Source organism: Festucalex cinctus, chromosome 5 (genome assembly GCF_051991245.1).
Source record: "Festucalex cinctus isolate MCC-2025b chromosome 5, RoL_Fcin_1.0, whole genome shotgun sequence".
NCBI lineage: Eukaryota > Metazoa > Chordata > Actinopteri > Syngnathiformes > Syngnathidae > Festucalex > Festucalex cinctus.
Genome location: NC_135415.1, coordinates 9,835,597 through 9,856,525, shown reverse-complemented (window position 1 = coordinate 9,856,525; position 20,929 = coordinate 9,835,597). Strand labels below are relative to the sequence as shown.

The window sequence follows — 20,929 nt, the reverse complement described above, 5'->3', positions numbered from 1 at the left end:
CATTCGCTTTGGTCTGGTGCTTTTATTTCTTGCTGATGGTCTGTCCCGTGCTCTTCATTCTCATAAACAAAAAAACAAAAAAACACAGCACCTGCAGACAGCTGACCATGTGACGCTGTCATCCAAATCATCAATCAATCAATCCAAACTTGTTTGGCCAATCGCAGAAGTCACAGGATCTTTGATCAATTGGATTCTTTGGGAACAGTCACAAGACCTTTCACCAATCACAGTCCCTTTGATCAATCAAAACATCCAGCATAAGTCTTTTGGATTCATCAGAAGATCTTTGATTGGTCAGAAGCTGGCGGATGTACGTCGCAAATCCGTGTATCATTTATTCAAACAAAACAGAAAGTACAAAAACAAAACAACTTGTTTACTCAATATTTGTTTCAAAAACCAAAATGAAGAGAATGACTCGTTTTCCGATTTTGTACACAAATAGAAGATGGCAAACACGGACAACGGATGATTTGGGACGGTGACCCGGAAGCCCTTTCTTTTTTGGTTGTTTTAACTGACTCGTTGCTCGTTTTTGACGGTAGTCTTCTGGCGTCAGAAGTACCCTCTTAGGTCACAGGGCGGCCATCTTACCACTCCCATCTCGTGAGCAGATATGTATAGGTACAAATTAGACATATACAGCTCCTACGCTCTTATGCTGCATTCGAAGATGGTCGGAAGTCGGAAATATCCGAGGTCAAACCAGGAAGTGCGTCCGGGAACGCCCCCTTGAACTCAGAAATTCCACTCGCGAAGTCGGAAAAAAACAAGGACCCCGACTTCACCGGCGGACTACAATGTGACGTCACTCTGAATAGCAAAACACAATTTACTCGTGTATAAAACTAGATAGCTTTCTTCATTCATAAACATTCACCATAACTTCATGTAACGCAACGTACGTGACAGTATTGCCGCTATATCCCTGCATGAAATTATACGGTGAACTACTTAATTGTATGGAATGCTTCTGAAATTAGATTAAAACAATAAATGAAGCAAAATTGCAAAAAGGTAAGTTTCCTGGCGGTCAAATTGAGTTTTGAGGACCAAAATGAAAAACAATTTATCACCATCCTCCATTTTGGTAGTTTACTTTCACCTCGAACGCTTTGAGGTCGGAACTGGGAAGGTTCAACTCGGATTTTTCCGACTTCCGACCATCCTCAAATGCAGCATTATATAGGGCCGGGGGGCGGGCGTTGAATTGCTGCATGGCTGGGTGGAAATTCTTTTTTTTAACAACTGGACGGTATGTGCTGCTGTGAAGACAATCTTTTTCTTTTAGCACTTAGCCAGTAATATATACAAAAGTGCACGACCATGAGTCACATTAAAAAACAAAATATCGCTTCTGGGTCACACAACTTGCATCAAGTGCAAATATCCAAACTGGATGAAACGTCCCAAATCGCCCGTTGTCTGTGTTTCCCATCTTCTATTTGTGCACAAAATCGGAAAACGTTCTCCATTTTCTTCATTTTGGTTTTTGGAACGAATATTGAAAAAACAAGTCTTTTTTTGTTTTTGTTTTTTTGTTTTTTTGTTTGTACTTCCCATTTTGTTTGGAAAAACGACTGAATGAACGATACACGGATGCACGTCACAAAATATGATCTTGCGGCTTCCTCACACGATGACGACCTTTCCGGTCGGGTTCCGATCAAATGCTTCAGCAGAAGTCGCTCGGCTGTGATCGGCCGGCCCCGCATCCTGATTGGCCAGCTGGGCGTAGAGGCGAGACCTGAGGAATCGCGGGTAGCTGTCGGCCTCCATCAACTCGAAGATGCGATCTTGCGCCAGCTGGAGGGAGTCGGTCCCCGCGCCCAGACGCAAGCTGCGCTGCATCAACTCCCGCACCTTTGAATCCACGCTGACCTGGAGGACGGTTTGAAAGCGTCACGTGACTGAGTGGGAAATATCTTCGAGTGTCAGCGTCTACCTCCTACCTCCTCGAAGTCCTCATAGATTTTGTCGGCCGTCTTGCCGAGGGGGCGTGTCTGCTTGAATGTCTCCACAGCCAACCAGAAGTCCAGATTCTCCTCGCTGTACTCCGACCTCAGGAAGTGGCGGAATACGGCCAGGCCATCTGACCAATGAGGAGAAAGATGGAACGACGTAGGCCGGCCCCTCCCTCCCTTTAACGGCTGACCAAGACTTACATCGATTGGCCAAGAGAGCCTGGAGACTCTCGGACCACATCAGCACCTCCCTCGCAGACGGCCTGGAAAAGGGAAAGGAACAATCCACAAGACTAAAAAGCACAGACAACCCAACGACCAACAACTTCCCCTCACTGCAGCACAACCACAAACTTGTTGAGAAAATCCCCAATCACACCAAGAATTTTCCCGCAAGACGACAAGTCAGAGCGTCAAAGACCTCTGGAAGCATCGCAAGTTTTCTGGAAGTTGGTCAATGCGCAGCAATCAAAAGCGTCAGCCAGCTGAGTGGAGAACTTGACCCGATCACAAGGCGATCCATATTTGTAAACAGTGCGCGTGCGCATCTTGATTATCATGCAGTTGCGAGCTTGGTTTACTGGAGCGTTTTTTCTTTCGGCGTGCCCGACAGTTTGGTGGCTGGCTCAATTTTACGTTCGCTTGAACTAGTGTTTATTTTGTCAACAAAAACTAAACAAAAATCATCTCGTCAACAGACATTTTTCGCTGGACTAAAACTAGACTAAACAAAAATAAAACCCTCATTAATAAACAATAAGTGGGACTAAATCAGGATGCATTTTTGTCGACTAATGAAGACGAGACGAAAATGGGAATGGAATGTAAAAACTGGACTCAAATCTATGAACATTTTAGTTCCTGAACAAAAACGAGATGAAAATGATATGATCTTGTCAAATCTTGTGTCAGCACAAACACCTGAGACAGACAAGAGGTGGATTCACGGTGAAAGATTAAAAAAAAAAAAAAAAGAAGTAAATTATAGTTGTGAGTTGTGACTTAACATGTATCTAACGACTATCACGTTCCAACAATAATGTTAATGCAACTGCTAAATAATGCTGGCTAACTTGCTAGCTGATAGCATGGAGCCATAACGGCCAATGTCATTTGTGTTCCAAGTTGTTTTTCATCAAAGAGATGAGAGAAAATTTGATGTGAAATAATTTTAGATGCCTAAAGGTTCAATTTAATTTGCTGACAAAAACTAAATAAATAGTTGTCCTGACTAAACTCGACTAAAACGTTGACAGTTTTTGTTGACTAAAACTAGACGAATAAAATGATGTTTTCTTGGACTAAAATAAAGACTAAAATTCTAGATTTATAGTTGACTAAAAATGGACTTCATAAAAATGGGATGAGGTTGATTAACTGTGATCAAAACTAACAAACGTGACTGAAATTGGACTAAAACAGAGACTGAATTTGAAAATGGCAGACAAAATAAACACAAGCTTGAACCAGCTGGTGAGTTTTGCCACAGGTGATGATGAGGTCATGTGATTTTGCCGAATTTGCCGTGTGTGGTGGATGTCATCGGACTTTGTTCATCAATCTGACGAAAACGCTCATTCTACCCCAAAGACTGTTTGCCGCTCGCTCGTGCAGCAAATTTCAAGGGCTGAGGAGCCGCTTCTTTCCACTGGTGGAAAATCATCCAGTCGGCCTGGTTCTAAGTGCGCGTGCCTGACAAAATCCCAAACCAAAGGAAAACGCACAGCTAGGCGGGCGCCAGACTTGCACCGGGCACAAACATCGAGGCCAAATCATGCCGAAGACCAACCTGGCGTTCCTCAGGGCTCTCTCCAAACTCTCACTTTGGACCGAGCGCTTGCGTCTGCGCAGGAACGGAAGACGCAGGCGAACGTCTGAAGCGCTACAACCAAAAACGCAAATTACTCGTGTGTGGATGACTGGCTGTGCGTGCGTGTGTGCATGTACATACAAACTCTTGGTTTTCTTCCTGAGGTCTTTTCCAATTTCCACATCCTAGAAAGTAAAAGACGTTGGACAACTTCACCACTCTGGTGTGTGCGCACGTCATTATGGTGCAGGTATGTCCAAAGTGTGTGTGTGTGTGTGTGTGTGTGTGTACCTTGGCCCCCCGCAGTAGCTCCAGCGTGTGTTTCAGCATGACCCCCTCCGAGGTCAGGTGTTTCCTGAGGGTCTGAGTGGAGGGGAGGCATGAAGCTTGAAGGTCAAAGGTCAGGCGGTGGACGGCGCTGTCAGAGAGCGAGTACGAGCGTCTAAATCCGCTCGTACTCGCTGGCAAGGATCGTTCAGACACGCAACGTCGGATACCTGACGACAAATGTGCGGAACCTTTCAACTTTTTCAGCGTCAAGTTGGCAAGAAGAAGAAATTCAAACGCCGCAAGGACCAAAGTGAAAAAGGTCAGTCAAGTGATTCGAGCTGGAGGAAGCCGCGACAGCAGTGAGTCTGACCTTCCAGTCTGGAGGCGGAGCTTAACTCCTCAAGATGCAGGCCACTTCCCTCCTCCTCCTCCTCCTCCTCTACCTCCCCTCTCTCCTTCCACACGGGTGAGGGGAGTCGGGGTGTCGAGGCGTATCCACTCGTGGGTAGGGAGGTGTGGGGGGAGGCTGTGAGCTGGGAGAGGGAGGGAAAAGGGGGGGGGGGGGTCACAGAGGGATGGGGGCCGAGAAAGGATGAGCCCCGACTCCGAGGGGAGTGGGAGGCTGACCACTTCAGGCGGGGGTACAAGGAGTCAAGTCTAGTCATCTTGATTGGGGGACAACACACACACACACCCATACACACACGCACACACACGTTTGTCTTTGTATCATCGTGGGAACTTCTCATTGACATAATGCTTTTCCCTAAGACTTACCATAACTTCAACCCTAATCCAAATAAAAGCTAAACTCTAAAAACAAGTCTTGACCCTCCAAAAGATGTCTGAATTTGTGGGGACCCACGAAATGTCCCCACAATTTCAAGTTGGTCCCCACAATGGTAGTTAAACCTGTTGAAATATGCCTATATGTATGGTCCCCACAATGTAACAAAGACAAAGTTTGTGGCCGGCGGGGACTGGGACTACTTGGCGTCGGCGTCCCGTCTCCTCGGCGAGCAGCTGCCGTTGGATGTTGTCACGGAGACAGAGGCCGACTCGAAGCTTCTGTTCCAGGCTGAAGGCCTCCAATGTGAAGAGGCAGCGCCAGCCGCTGCCGCAAGTCTGCAGCAAGAAGAGGCGATGCGGCGCCGACGCCGCTGGAAGGCCGGCAAACAAGAAACGGCGCTCAGCGGCGTCATCACGCCGGCAGCGGGCGCTCCCGACGGCGGCCTACCTACCCTCTTGGAGGCGCAGCGTGCGCAGGTAGAGCGGACTCGTCAGGACGTGAGCGCGTCCGGTTCCGTCTTCTCTGCTAAGCAGCACCACGTCGTCGTAGATGGACACGCTCACCTTTCGGGGGACGACATTCGAGAGCATCTCAGTGACAGAGTCTCACGAAAACGTGATGTGAAAGCTTTCCTGGAATGTGAGCGGGCGGGACTGGTTCGGAACAGCTCACACTGCTCTCCTCTTAGTTGGCTATAAAAGTGTCACATCTCATTCAAGCCACAGTCAAGCTCTCGGCCAATCAAACCAGACACTTGCTCAACACGTCCAAAGCAACCTTTGGAATATTTGACGGGATAGCCGATAGCCCATACGCGCCTGTGCAAGCCATTGAAGTCACAGGGCGGCCATCTTGCTACTCCCATCTCGCCAGCAGACTACTGTATCAACTATACACTATACGTACAGATGAGACATATACAGCTTGGAGGCACTTAGTATAAGACGGAGGCGGGGTGAGGGGTTGTGCCGGGGTGCTCACTATTTTCTTAACAGCTAAAAAAATTAATAAGTGGACGTCATGTGCGGCTTTTTGTTTGATCGCTCAGTTCCTTAGACCTCAATATTAGATTTGACAGTCATCTTTTGTTGAATTACACTTAGAATTCTTAAAAAAATAATAATACAAATTTCCTCCTGTACTAAACATCATTCAACATATCATTTATGCATGTATTTAATAAGTTGTAAAATAGCTGAAGTCCTCTTGTTTATGTTTAATAAATTTTAAACATGATAAATCATGCCGTTTCTACTAAGTAGAGTCTCAAATGTTCTCCATTTTCAATCCTGTAAATATATAGGATGGTAAGTCGAGAAACGTTTCTTGGGGGGAGCAATATGGCCGCCTCGCCACCTCAAAAATCAGTGCGAGCATTTCACTCGCAAATGCGGACAACTTTCAAGTGTGTGCTGGTGGAAAAAAAATACCGCTCGCACAGCTCGAGTGCATAAATGCTCCCACAGCACTATGTTTAAAACGTACATTGGAAAGTCGCTGTGTCCTCCTCTGGCTCTCCCATAGCAACAAGAGAGCGCCGTCGCACGCCGACTCAATCCAATAGTATTTGAGTGACATGACCCGCTACAATTTACATACAAACATATATAATATGGTGCTTTTCCACCAGACCGGTTCCACACCGAAGCAGCATTTTTTGTCCCCGGATGTCTCCATGGGACCCTTTCGTGGCCGAGCGGTTCCGTTGTAACAGCTGTTTAGAACCCTTTCGGCAGTGGTTCTGCAGCGCTGGTGGTCGGGAAACGAGGGGGGCCGTGTCGTCACCTGTCATCTGATTGACAAAGAGCAATGCCGTGGCACACGCCCATTTCCTAGTTTGCGTGAGAGAAGCAAAGGCGCCCGCCGGTCTTCGCCAAAGTCATAAAAATACGATTCATACAATAAACAAAATAATGTTTTACAACAACGCTGAACGATATTTACAATTTAAAAGGTACCCTGTGGATGGATTTGTAATGTTTGTGGTTTTAAAAAAAACATTGCGAGTGCACAAACGCTCACTGGTGGTGTGTTCCCATTCACTTGCATGAGAGCGCCAGCGGGAGAGCTCTCCATTTGCAAATAGCTTCGCGACTCACGAGCCGGTCGGCAGTCTCAATATTTCATCCATGGTGGTCCATATGAAATTGTAAATATGGTTCAATGTTGGCTAGGGATGTAACGATATCTAAACATCACGATACGATATTATCACAACATGAAGGTCACGATACGATAATTATCACGATATTGTGGGGGCGTTGGTGATACTTAAAAAAGATCACAATATTGTAAAAAAAAGAGAGCTCATACTAAAAAAAAAGCACACTATTGTGCTTTTGTGCATAACTGCAATGCATATAAACCACCTACAATCTCTAATAACAATATTGAGGCACTTACTTGCTTAATGCAAGCAGACATTTATCGCTTCACAAGCAAATTAGGTTCCCCTTCATCTGACACTTAGCATAAATTTTAAACATAGAAGGCCAAAACATCCCTAATGAAAATTATATTGCCCTAATAAACTAGCCACTAGAGGGTGCTAGAATTGCACAAATAGCAATCATCCTGACTTTTTTAACAAATGTGTTCCTTTTAAATATTGTGAACATGACGACGACGATATTGTGGCAGTTTTAATATCACGATATCACGATATTGCCCTTATCGTGACATCCCTAATGTTGGCGTGACTTGCCACTCGTGAAATGTTATGGCAGATCCACACATATTGGGGAATGCAAGCTTGGCTTGGAGAGTTCAAATGATCCCGCCCCCTTCCCGCCACGCGCCTCCTGTAATGGAAAAGCAATGGAGGCGGGTGTGGTGTGGTAGCGTGCCGTGCAGGGCCCATGGAAAAGCGGCAGCGAATTTTTAAAAAATGAAGCGGTCTATTGCTATTTTTTTCTAAAACAAAATGCGAATGACGAGAAAACTGATGGTGGTAAAGGAGGGCCAGCTGACACGACTCAGCAGAGTCGATAAAAAACGAATCCCAGAAAGGCAGGCTCAGAGGAGGAAAACAATCTCGTTTAATCACTTTGGATGCACCGAGGAAACAAAGCTTGCTCGCAGGCAAGTAAGCGAAATTTACAGCGGTGCCCCTGCACACAGGCGAGGCACACGGCAATAACAAAAGGCACTTGCAAAAGGCAAGGAGGAATTGGGAAACAAAAAACTCCCGCAAAAGGCAGGGAACACGAATGTAACAAAAAGCGCTTGCTACTGCAAGGAAAACTAACATAACCAAAATCGCTTGCAAACGGCAAGGAGAACTAACGTAACAAAAAACACTTGCTAACAGCAAGGACTAGAAAAACATAAATCGCTTGCACCCGGCAAGGACGACACGAAATGTACACGGAATCAATCACACGAGAATAACAACAAAAGGCGACGCGGAAATACACACGTGAATACAAGTAAACTAAAGACGACGGCAGATTCAAGAAACTTTACCAACAAGGAAACGCGGAGAACACTTGGACACGAAGATGAGCAAATAATAATCCGACGGCTTGCTGTGCCGCTCGGAGTCCTTTTAAAGTCCTGATTGTCAACGCGATGCAGGTGCGGGGCTGGGGAACGCCCCCCTCGTTGGCAGCACTGGAACACACACACACAAAAGCACAACAGGCTGAGAACCGAACCATGACAGTACCCCCCCCTTAACGGACGCCCCTTGGCGGACCACCTGGCTTATCAGGATGCGCAGCATAGAAGGTGTCGAGCAAAGACGGGTCAAGGATCCAGGAGCGGGGGATCCATTGCCGCTCCTCTGGTCCGTAACCTTCCCAGTCGACCAGATACTGGAAGCCCCGGCCCCTGCACCTTGAGTCCAAGATTTCCTTGACCGTGTAGACAGGATCCCCATCGACCACTCGGGGAGGAGGCGGAGCGGGTGCTGGCGGGTTCAGTGGGCTGGGAGTCTCTGGCTTGAGGAGGGAAACGTGGAACACTGGATGCACCTTGAGTGAAGGCGGAAGACGGAGTTTCACAGTTACTGGGTTGATGACGGTGAGTATTTCAAAAGGTCCAATGTAGCGCGGACCCAACTTCTTCGAGCAACCAGCCAGACGCATGTCCCGGGATGAGAGCCAGACCTTGTCTCCTGGCTTGTAAGAGGGCTCCGGACGCCGCCGACGGTCCGCAATCTCCTTATTGCGGGCCGCTGAGCGAGACAGCGCCGCTCGGGTCTCCCGCCATACCTTGTGGGCCCGCCGGAGGTGGTGTTGGATGGTGGGCAGTTCGACGGGACCTTCCTGAGAAGGGAACAGGGGTGGCTGGTAGCCGTACGCCGCCTTGAAGGGAGAAAGACCTGTCGCAGAGGACGGCAGAGTGTTCGTGGCGTACTCGATCCAGGAGAGGTGCGAAGACCAGGATTCCGGGTTGTGCAGGCAAACACATCGTAGAGCAGCTTCAAGGTCCTGGTTGGCCCTCTCCGTCTGGCCGTTGGTTTGTGGATGATATCCGGATGACAAACTGGCTGTGGCGCCCAACAGCTTACAGAATTTCCTCCAGACCTGGGAGACAAATTGAGGACCCCGGTCGGACACCAAGTCCACCGGAATGCCGTGAAGACGGAAGACATGACGGACGAGGAGTTGAGCAGTCTCCCAGGACGATGGCAGTTTGGATAGAGCAACAAAGTGAGTCAATTTCGAAAACCGGTCGACTACGGTCATGATTACCGTGTTCCCCCTTGACCGGGGGAGGCCGGTGATGAAATCCAACGAGATGTGAGACCAAGGCCGCGTCGGGATGGGTAGCGGCCTCAGCAGTCCCATCGGCGGCTGGTGGGACGATTTCCCGCACGCACAAGCGGTACATGCCTTGACGAATTCCGTGACGTCTTTCTTCATGTCGGCCCACCAAAACCGCTGGCTGATCAGGGCAAGAGTCCGGTTGATCCCTGGGTGACATGCCACTCGTGAGGTGTGACCCCATCGTAGGACCTCAGCCCGCACCGGGTCAGGAACGAACAGTTTCTCTGCCGGGCACTCTTCCGGCACAGCGAGCCCCTCCTGGGCTTCAGTGACTTGCTTCTCGACCTCCCAACGAACTGCCCCCACGAAACAATGTGCGGGTAGGACTGGTTCTGTTCCATCCTCCGGCGCAGCCGCATCGTGGATCCGGGACAAAGCGTCTGGCTTCTGGTTCCTGGATCCTCGGCGGTAGTCCACGACAAAGTTGAACCTTGTGAACAGTAAGGCCCAACGTGCCAGCCGAGAGTTGAGTCTTTTGGCTGACTGAAGGTATGCCAAGTTCTTGTGGTCCGTCAACACCCTAAAGGGTTCCTTTGCGCCCTCCAGCCAATGTCGCCATTCTTGTAGAGCCAAGACGATTGCCAGAAGTTCCCGATTCCCGACGTCGTAGTTGGCCTCTGCGGGACTCAGTCGCCGGGAGAAGAAGGCGCAGGGATGGAGCTTCCCGTCTTCTGGCGACCGCTGGGACACTTGATATAAGCGAGAACCCGGCAATGGTGCACCGGGAATCAGGTCAATCGCACAATCATACGGACGATGGGGTGGCAATGCTCGTGCACGATCTTTACTAAAGACCTTACTTAAATCATGATACTCTTTGGGGACGTGGTCAAGACATACCGGTTCGGGAGTTAAGCTAGCTGGTACCGATGTTGCCCCTCCTGCCGACTTTAGACAGTGGGCATGGCAGAAGGGACTCCAGTTCTCTAAAGCCGGCCTTTCCCAGTCGATGTCCGGATTATGCGTTCTAAGCCATGGAAGGCCCAACACTAGGGGCGCAGAACGGGACGGCATAATAAAAAACCTCCTTCTCTCCTCGTGATTTCCCGAGAGTCTCAGGTTGAGAGGACCGGTAGACAGATGTACCTCCGCCAGTAGGCGCCCGTTGAGGTCGAAAACCTGCTTGACCTTTTCCAAGGTCTCTACCGGGCTTCCTAATGCTTCAACCACACACGGGTCTATAAAACAATCATCTGCTCCGGAATCGATTAACGCACATACCCTAACACTCAACCCGTATCCAGACAGCTCCCCCGACAACTCTAGCCGTTTCTCACTGAGAGAAGTCCCCGATGGAGGGCTCGGTTCGGTTCCCCCCGGTTCATGCTTACCCTGACTTGCATCCTTCTCGGGCTTCAGGATCTCATCGGCACGGCCCCCCAGTCGAGCGTTCGGCCGCGTCTGGCGTGAAGGGCGCGCTGGGCACGACGCCACACGATGTCCTGGCTGACCGCAGTACAGGCAGGCTCCAGCGAGCCACCGGCGACGACGCTCCTCAGGGTGCAGGCGTCCACCACCCATTTGCATGGGCTCCCCTCCGTTGTCCGGAAGTCCAGGAAGGGTGCGCGCTTCAGCGACGTCGTTGAGAGAGAGTCTAGACATGTCATTGTTCATGGCTGCTCCACGCCGCTCAACAGCACGCTCTCGGCCCCGTTCCCGTACCCGATTGTCCAAACGGATTGTTAGTTCAATGAGTCCCTCTAAAGAGCTCGTGTCGTCGCGGACTGCCAGTTCATCTTTGAGTTGTGTATTCAGTCCCCGACGAAAAACGCTCCGCAACGCACAGTCTCCAAAACCGCTCTCGGCGGCCAGAATGCGAAACTCGATTGAATAATCAGCGACCGATTTTTCCCCCTGAACTAAATCTAGCAACCGACCCCCGGCCTCTCTCCCCCTAACCGGATGGTCGAACACGCGTTGAAATTCACCCACAAAATTTGGAAAAGAAGACCGAAGGTCTGGTCGTGCGTTGCTCACCACCATAGCCCAGGTAGCGGCTTGACCAGTCAGGAGGCTCATAACGAACGCTACTTTGGATTGATCGTGAGCGTAAGTAAATGGTTGCTGGTCGAAAATGAGTGAACACTGATGTAAAAACTGACCGCAACCTCCAGGAGATCCATCGTAGCGTGACGGGTGGGGCAAAACGGGTTCTCTAAACGTAACCGGGAGCGCCGACATGGCCGTGTCTGAACGCGGAAGTTCCGGGTTCAGCACCCCGCGGGAACTGAGCTGCTCGAGTCTCCCGAACATCTCCTCACAACGATGAGCAAGTCTACCCACCACCCCGTGAAGACCGGCCAAGGTGGTCTCGGTTTGCCCGACCCGTTGTCCCTGACTGGTCAAAGCCTGTCTCACCTTCTCCGAGTCTGCGGGATCCATGGTCGGATTATTCTGACACGACTCAGCAGAGTCGATAAAAAACGAATCCCAGAAAGGCAGGCTCAGAGGAGGAAAACAATCTCGTTTAATCACTTTGGATGCACCGAGGAAACAAAGCTTGCTCGCAGGCAAGTAAGCGAAATTTACAGCGGTGCCCCTGCACACAGGCGAGGCACACGGCAATAACAAAAGGCACTTGCAAAAGGCAAGGAGGAATTGGGAAACAAAAAACTCCCGCAAAAGGCAGGGAACACGAATGTAACAAAAAGCGCTTGCTACTGCAAGGAAAACTAACATAACCAAAATCGCTTGCAAACGGCAAGGAGAACTAACGTAACAAAAAACACTTGCTAACAGCAAGGACTAGAAAAACATAAATCGCTTGCACCCGGCAAGGACGACACGAAATGTACACGGAATCAATCACACGAGAATAACAACAAAAGGCGACGCGGAAATACACACGTGAATACAAGTAAACTAAAGACGACGGCAGATTCAAGAAACTTTACCAACAAGGAAACGCGGAGAACACTTGGACACGAAGATGAGCAAATAATAATCCGACGGCTTGCTGTGCCGCTCGGAGTCCTTTTAAAGTCCTGATTGTCAACGCGATGCAGGTGCGGGGCTGGGGAACGCCCCCCTCGTTGGCAGCACTGGAACACACACACACAAAAGCACAACAGGCTGAGAACCGAACCATGACACCAGCGGACAGTTCCAAATCAAAAGATACAGATGAAAAGGGCAGGGAAACATCAGCCGAGGAGCAGGAGAAGACAAAAAAAAAAAAAAGTAGTGACTTTTACTGAGCTGAACAAAATAATGTTCACATGAGTTAAGTTATACGAAATGATTGACTTGTTTTGAAAGCTACTGCTGTTACAGGCAAACCTCGTGTTCCAATCAAATATTTTGCAAATATATCGAGTTGCGTATGCCTAAGGTCATGCTGCACCTCCACAAAAAAACAAAACCCTGTGCTCTGCGAGCAACTAAAAATGTTACTCGCACCAGTGCTAGTAGTGCAAAAGTTAGTGTAGAGCCCTGTATCGCCTATCCAGTTGTGACTGTTCTTTGCCCTTGCTGTGCTTTTGTGCGTCTGGCGGCCACGCCCCCTGCCAGTCTGCCCCACGGCAGCACTGGCTGATTTTTGTTTTTTTTATTTAGTTTGCCACCACGTGAATGTGCCAGCACGTGAATAATCACAACATTGTGAGTCATAGAAAACATTGTCATCATCATCATAATCATCATCATAATTATTATTATGATTATTATCATTGACTTGTTTGCCAGATTCCGCCTTTGTGGATTTTCTGACAATGGATTTTCTAGCTCATGTTGCAACTTTTCCAGGCTGGTGCAGAACCTTCTGAGAAGCTGACGACAGGTGTGTTGTAGGACGTAACCATGGACAACCTGCAGGACGGGATTGGTGCCGTCTGCATGAAAATGAAAGCAACAAACGGTTTTCACCTTGCAAGGCGGCTGCCGGTCCCGCTGAAGAAGCATTTCTTCACACATCAGCAGCGTCCTGCCGGGGCCGCACAGGTCCACGGGCTGGCGACATCGACACCGCGTCATTCAAAACAACAACAAGGTCACAGGTCAAGGCTCTCGGGGCTGCCGCCGCTGACCTCCACGAAGATGGGGAAGATGAGCGTTTTGGCCGCTTGGCCGAAGTCGCCGGAGGGACGATGCGATTGGATGATGGCGCAGTTCTGGTAGTTGGCGTAGTTGGCGTAGTTACGCAGCGTGGAGGAGAAGGCGGAGCACGGCTGGATGAGCGCTTGACCCGATGAATCCGCCGGGAGGTTCAGCCCACGTCTAGGGTGGGTCTGGTACACACGTCCTGTGTGCACGTGTGTGCGTGTGCGCAAACGTAGCGTCAAATCCTGTGAATAATGCGCACAACCCCAAAAGCAACTTTTCTCTCTACGTACTCATAAGCCACTCCCCCGATTGGCTGTTATTATCAACGTGAATAATAGGAATAAATCCAGATTCTGGTAGAAATCCTTTTCAGTCCAATCAAATCATCTTGTTCATTTTGGCGATTTACTAAACAATTTGTGATTCCTTCACTTTGCTTTAAAATGTCTTTTATGTTGACGTCAACTCATGAGTGCAGCGTGAAAAGGGACATCAAATCCCATATAATGATTTGGCAGTTGCTTTGATCTTTTCACAGGTGGAAGTTATGATGTGAATTTTGGTGACAATTAATAGCATTTTTTTTCTTGCTGTTGTACATTTAGAGTTGTGCTCATACAATGTCCAGCTCCTCAATGTTGCATTTTTGCTGCCAGTATGTCAAGCAAATTGACTTGAGTGATTCTATTTGGTTTCTTTACAAGGTTAAATGTCTTAAGAGTGTGAAAATATTTCCTTTTGATTTGAGATCAGTTGTTTTTAAGAGTCTAATGCTGCATTCGAGGATGGTCGGAAGTGGGACTTTTCAGAGTTCAAAACTGGAAGTGTGTACGGGAACTCCAACTCGGAAATTCCACTTACGAAGAAGTCGGGGAGTATAAAACCCGATAGCTGTCTTCATTCATAAATATTGGACATAACTTGACGTAACGCAACATACGTGACAGTATGTCGCTATCTCCCTGCATGAAATTATACGCTCAACTACTCAACTGTATATCATTCTTATGAAATAAGACCAAAACAATAAATGAAGAAAAATTACGAGAAGGTAAATTTGCTGGAGGTCAAAATGAGTTTTAAGTACCAAAATAAAAAACAATTTAACACTATCTGCCATTTTGGTTGTTGACTTTGGCCTTGAATGCTTTCAAGTTAGAAATGGGAAAAAACAACACGGATATATCTGACTTGCGGCCATCCTCCAATGCCGCATTATTCACAGCATTTGACAGCCAAAACACATCTCCATAATATGTACTAGTGAATGTGTAGGGCGGCCATGTTGGATGGGTGAGATATCAGACATACCCATGGTCCTGCTGGTCTCTTCAAATCTGGACTGGAGCAGCTGAAAAGAAGACATGCACAAGTCAAGTCATTCTTTTGTCACGTGGCATCACATGGACAACAAACAGACTTTCACTTGTCCACTGCAAGGAAAAGCGCTTTCACACTGGCGGACGCATTGTGAAATTCAGTGGGACGCTCCACTAACACCTCTCTGAGCGCGCCGAGTGTTGCAAGGGGCGGAGGATTCTGCGCACCCTGCAGCCGAAACACTCTGCCTCCCCAGTCCGAGAGGTCCAAGTTCAGGAGCGTCGGTGGGTTTGCCACCATGCACGACACTTTGTGCTCTCAACGCTGCCAACGCAGTGGAGCAGAGCGTTTTTCCTCATTTGACCCTCGTGACGCAATACGAGGAACAAGTGGGGCTCCCGTACCTTGCTCAAGGGCACACGGACACGGTCAAGGGGGGCTGAGGATGGACGGCACAATTGGGAGAGGCATGCCCGAATGCCTGAGCCGCACCGACGTAAGACGAGAAGCTTGCGGAGACTCACCTGCTCTTGTGGCGTGAGAGGGGACAGGATGATATAATTGTCTCCAGTTGATGATGTCACACAGGTGCCTCTCAGCGTTGAAGCGCAAGGTGTTTCTTCTTCTTCTCTTTTTCCTTCTTCTTCCTTGCGACCCCCCAGGAGAGAGCCCAGAGCCTCCAGACTGGAGGCTACCACAGACCCACCATGGCGTCTGCGGCGGCCATGTTTGGTGCCAGCAGGCTGCTGCAGCAGCTTGCTGCTCTACGAGGATCGAGATGGAACACGCTCACAAATACCGAAAGGGGCAAGAAACAGCTTCCAAAACATGGCATCAATACAAAAGGTACCTTGCTGGCTGCTGGCAAAGTCTCACAGCATGTCCTGACCTCAGGTGAACCTCTCCATACCACCACGATGATATGACTGGGACAACTCCTGACACACACACACACACACACACGCATGTTGTTATTGTGGGCGGTTGCGGTGTGGAAGCGAGGCGTCACCTGATGGCATGAGCCAGCTCTCCGCACGTCCACATCTCCACAGGAAGTCCGTTGAGCTGCAAAACAGCGTCGCCTTGGCGCAGGCCCGAGCGATGAGCGGGACCGCCTACAACCGGGGACAGCCAATCAGAAAGCGTCACGCATTCAAAAGTCACAAGCTGAAGTGGCAGCCCCGAAAGAACCTCCACATTCAATCGACTTTGTGGCATTCCTTGTGACAATCGTGAAAGTGGACTTCCTCAACCGGGACGGCTTAGGCATGTGTCCCCAATTGCATGCTTATATTTATGGACAACATGTTGTGAGATGCCAAATTAAAGTCAATAATTTTTTCGATTCGATTTTCCAACGAAGGTGCTTGCTGAGTCACCATGCGAGCTCATTCAAGTTTGGAAGGTTTTGTTGGCAAAGGCCAGAGGACTCACCAGTGTCGACGGACTGAACTCGCACGGGACCGTCGCAGCAGATGGTGAATCCGAAGCCGTCTTGCCCTCGGACAATGCTGACCTAAGGACGCAGAGCACACGGTTGCCATCCACGTCAGCATGCTTAACATGGGCATTGTTGTAATTGTCGGGATCTTCCTGGTCTTGATCGTCGCAGCTTCGGTAGGGATCATCAGTGTTAGCAGCAATTTCATTACGAATCGCCATCAGTGAGTAAATGTGACGGTGGCATCCAAAGCCACAAGTCTTCAGACCAGTTCGCTTTCCTCCACGCAGAGTCAAACACGTCAAGCTGCCGCAGGTGTCCAGTCCGGGTCCAGAAAGTCCAAACCCGGCCACAGATTGGCTCCAGGGGAGCTGCGTTGTCTACTGCTTGAGAATGGTGGTAGGGTTTTTACTTTCTGGACCAGTTTTTGACCAAAATTTAACACATTCATCTCTCGCCACTTGCACTTGTCAACTTTATAGCTTGTTAAAAGCAAGTTTAAAGGAACACAAGACTTGTGAAAAACTAACCAGCTATTCTGTGAAATGGTTCATTTCAACTCTTGCCTGAAAAAATTGCCAATTCATGTTGAGCAATTATAATTTTATATCACTTTGTATGAATATTTTTGCATTAAAGGGATCGTTCGGATTTTTTGACATGAATCTCAATTTCATCCTCACCTCCAGTGTGTGCAATTTGCACTGACTTACCCCTGACAGCGTTCTGTGACACGAGTTCTGGTCCGGTGTTGGACGAGAGGAAAATAGTCCAGCAAGCTGGCTGGTGTCACGGAAATAAAGCGTTTTTCTTCTAAAAACAATTTGTGTTCAAAAGAGTGATACATTTGCATCACAATACTCTTTCCTGAAAAAGTCAGACGCCATTACCGCCAGGCACTACTTTTCTGTTCGTTCGTATCACTGCGCGTCGCCCTGTAGACAGCGAATCGACGCACTGCAGCCAGCTAGCTGATCCTTCCGCCTTCGAAAAGACAAACAACTTCTAGCGGAAGGATCAGCTGGCAGCAACCAGAACTTGTGTCACAGAACGCTGTCAGGGGTAAGTCAGTGCTGATCGCACACACTAGAGGTGAGGATGAAATTGAGATTCATGTCAAAAAATCCGAACGATCCCTTTAAGTTCTGTATCGGGCATTTTGGACAGTCATGTGATCCTCGTGATGTATCGTGTGCATAAAATACACATTGAATGACATGGCACCAAAGAGACTCACGAGGAATGATGGTGTCCCACTGCGGACATCAAAGGTGGAATTGCACCTTACAGCAAAGAAGCACTTCTGCAAAAGCAGTACAGCCACGGAGGACTTGCCAAAGATTTGTGTCGAGCCGAAATCCGGATGAAACTGTCAGATCCAGCCGTGGGCGAGTCCAAGTGGATTGTAAACATCTGGGTGACTTGTCGTCTGCTAGGCTAAGCTACATGTCGTGTGCTAAGCACGCTTTTGCCCACATTAGGAGCGTCCGCCCCTACTGCCCCACCCCCACGCGGAATGACATGAAATCGGACGTGTTGAGGATTCTGAACATAATTGGCACAGTATATGGGATGGAAGGTGGTCTTTTTCTTGCACATTTATTATATATATATATATATATATATATATATATATATATATATATATATATATATATATATATATATATAATTATTATTATTATTATTAATTTATTAATTCAATCTCTGGTGTAATAACCTTATTTATTGATTTATTAAATTATTATTATTATTATTATTATTATTATTATTATTATTATTATTATTATTATTATTATTAATTCAATCTCTGGTGTAATAACCTTATTTAATGATTGATTGAATTATTTAATTTTATTATATCTGTTCTCATTGCTGCTGGACATGTAAATTTCCCAGAGGGAGCCATCCCAAAGGGCTCAATAAAGTCAAGTCTAAGTCTAAGTAGTCAAATGAAATGAGCGAAGACAGCTTACGCTTACACACGGGATAGATACGTCATCGCGATCATGTGACCAGGATAATGGCGTTCACCACGGTATGTTCGAATTCTGATACTTAATCAGTTTAAAATAAAATTCAGGGAATAAGATGCCAGATTTATTTGCACTTTTATTCTTTGTACACAATGCCTAATCCAACACTGGAAAATGACTTCTAGGTCTTGTATTGCTTTAAAACAAGTTCTTCCCTCTCAGACAAGCTCTTGGAGAGACGCCGCCATTTTTAGTAAGTGGAAACGACGACGTCATGATGCATTTACATCAAGACAGAGCATGCGCATGCCACACTGTGCACATTTCGATTGAAGTGTATACATGACGCTCGTTGGGATGGACGAATGGAGTGTACCACCCGTGTGATTCCCAATCAAATTCCATTTGGGTTTAGCCTTTTCATTCCGATTGGAGGTGTTTATATGGAGTATTTTCGTTCCGTTTGGTCGTTGGGATTGATTGTAATCGCAATACATGGCTCCACGTAAACCAGGCTCATGTCTAGATGGGCTGAAATGTGCGTGCGTGCGTTACTTTTGGGAGGTTTTATGAGTAGTCAGCGAGAGGATCTCAAGCCGACCGTTGTTTCCATTTCCATGACTACGCCAAGTGTGTGACGGAGTCAAGCCGGCGCCAGACTGACACCTGAAATGAAAACTTGTATGGAAGTCCTAGCGTGCGACCTTTCGCCTAGCGGATTCTTTGCGCTGTTTGCGTTGTTCGGCAGAGACGACCTTGGCCGTGGACTCGGCCTAGCGGCACTTTTGCAGTCCAGCCTAGCGTGGGAATTTGCTGGAACGGCTCCTGACTGAGCCAGCGAAGCTCGCCTTTGCAAACATTTGCTCGCAAGAACGATGGCATCATCGTTTCTCACCCTCCAAAACTTTCAAGAATGGTGCAAGAGGAAGCAACATTTGGTCGACGTCATTTCCAAACACGTTAGTGATGGAAAAGACACACAATCATACACTTTTTATGGCTGTCAATTTTTTATAAACCTCTCTCTCTCTCTCTCTCTCTCTCACACACACACACACACACACACTGAGTAATCGAGGGACATGAAAGATTGAAGAAGTCCATAAAAGATGGACCGATGGCGACCGACGGCGACAGACGGACGGACGGCCCAGCGGTACCAACCTTAGGCAGGTTCTGTCTGATGCACAAGTGACACAGGCGGGAGATTGTGTGCATGATGGTCCTCACACAGACCAGACCCAGACCCAGACCGATCCTCAACCTCCTTCACTGGTCTACATTGAAACCTTGTCCAGACACTACAAGCGTCTGGAATCCGTTCGGAAGCAGTAACAATTTGCAGGTCCAACAAAGCGGACTGTGTGTGGAAGTGTGTGTGTGTTTGTCTTTGTCTTTGTTACATTGTGGGGCCCCCCACGTACACACACACACGTATTTTTACAGGTTTAACTGCCTTTGTGGGGACCGACTTGAAATTGTGGGGACATTGTGATGGTCTCCACAAGTTCAGACCTCTTTTTGAGGGTCAAGACTTGCTTTTAGTTTATCTTTGAATTGCATTATGCTTGAGGTTAGGCTAAGGAACGGGTCTAAGCAATCATTTTTCATGCTTGAAGTTAGAGAAAGGCATGTCAATGACAAGTCCCCACAATGATACAAAAGACAAACGTGTGTGTGTGTGTGTGTGTGTGTTGGTGTGCGTGCGTGTGTGTGTGTAGACAGGAGAAGAATGTCAGGAAGCGCAGAGTCGCACACAAACAGTGCATGTGTCCCTTGGATAACACGCACACATTTCCTGCATGTTGGCATAATAAGACGTCCCCGCAAGTGACTGTGGCCCCACATTTGCCATCATACATTTGTCATCATACATTTGCCATTATATATTTTTCATCACGCCACCTGGACAAGAGAGGCGGCGTCAGTACTGCAAGTCGGAAGGCTCACCCACCGTCAGTCGAGTTGCGCCGCGGTCCCGTTTGTCATGGCACTCGTTATCCGGGCCGGCTCTTTCGCCCTCTGCCGGTCCCGACGGTCGGCACATGGCGGCCGGCGATTCGCTGGAAAGTTTTTCCTCGGGAAGAGCGGCCGCCGGGTCGGAGGCGCCGAGTTCGGTGGTCAGCAAATAAGCGTCGTCGCAATCGTGCCAATGGTCACAATCGTGGCGTCCATCCTCGCCGTTGGCATTGCGCCATGACCAGGTTGTGTGCTTCCAGAACATGGCCGCCACCACCGAGTGGTTCTGGTGAAAATGATTGACTGACAGCCGACACTATGAGAACTGAGATGAGACCCTGCCGAGTCCTTCTTCTTCTTCTTCTGCTCACCGTCGTTCACGTCTTGTGATGATGGGATGGCGCGAGGGGGAGGCGCTTTGACTTGTGTGTGTGAATCGGACAGAGGTGTGCTGAGGGTTCCTGAGCAGCCTGCGATCCCCATGGCGACGGCAGGGTCTCTTTGGAGCGCCGAGCACTTCAAATCTATTTCTAGCACTGCACTTTACATGGCACCGCACACACGAGCGTCTGTGGTGTGTGCG

General features: G+C 48.4%; 1 protein-coding gene across 3 annotated transcripts; it reads right to left on the bottom strand.

Moving 5' to 3' along the window:
- Nucleotides 1–7: 7 nt before the first annotated feature.
- LOC144019271 (regulator of G-protein signaling 3-like) lies at nt 8–20,827 on the bottom strand. 3 transcript variants are annotated; one of them, XM_077522225.1, is made up of 17 exons: nt 20,342–20,827; nt 16,405–16,486; nt 15,980–16,085; nt 15,821–15,908; nt 15,495–15,734; nt 14,962–15,001; nt 13,635–13,849; nt 13,474–13,557; nt 5,289–5,400; nt 5,038–5,207; nt 4,418–4,580; nt 4,069–4,274; nt 3,919–3,962; nt 3,757–3,849; nt 2,169–2,230; nt 1,956–2,095; nt 8–1,884 (listed from the first exon to the last, which is right to left on the bottom strand). In XM_077522225.1, the coding sequence occupies exons 1-17, from the start codon at nt 20,609–20,611 to the stop codon at nt 1,636–1,638; spliced, it is 2,364 nt and encodes a 787-aa protein (XP_077378351.1). In that variant the 5' UTR covers nt 20,612–20,827; the 3' UTR covers nt 8–1,635. The 3 variants fall into 3 exon arrangements, with proteins under 3 accessions (XP_077378351.1, XP_077378353.1, XP_077378352.1); XM_077522227.1 differs by having other exon boundaries at nt 20,293–20,393; XM_077522226.1 differs by lacking the exon at nt 20,342–20,827 and adding an exon at nt 19,552–19,666.
- Nucleotides 20,828–20,929: the final 102 nt, after the last annotated feature.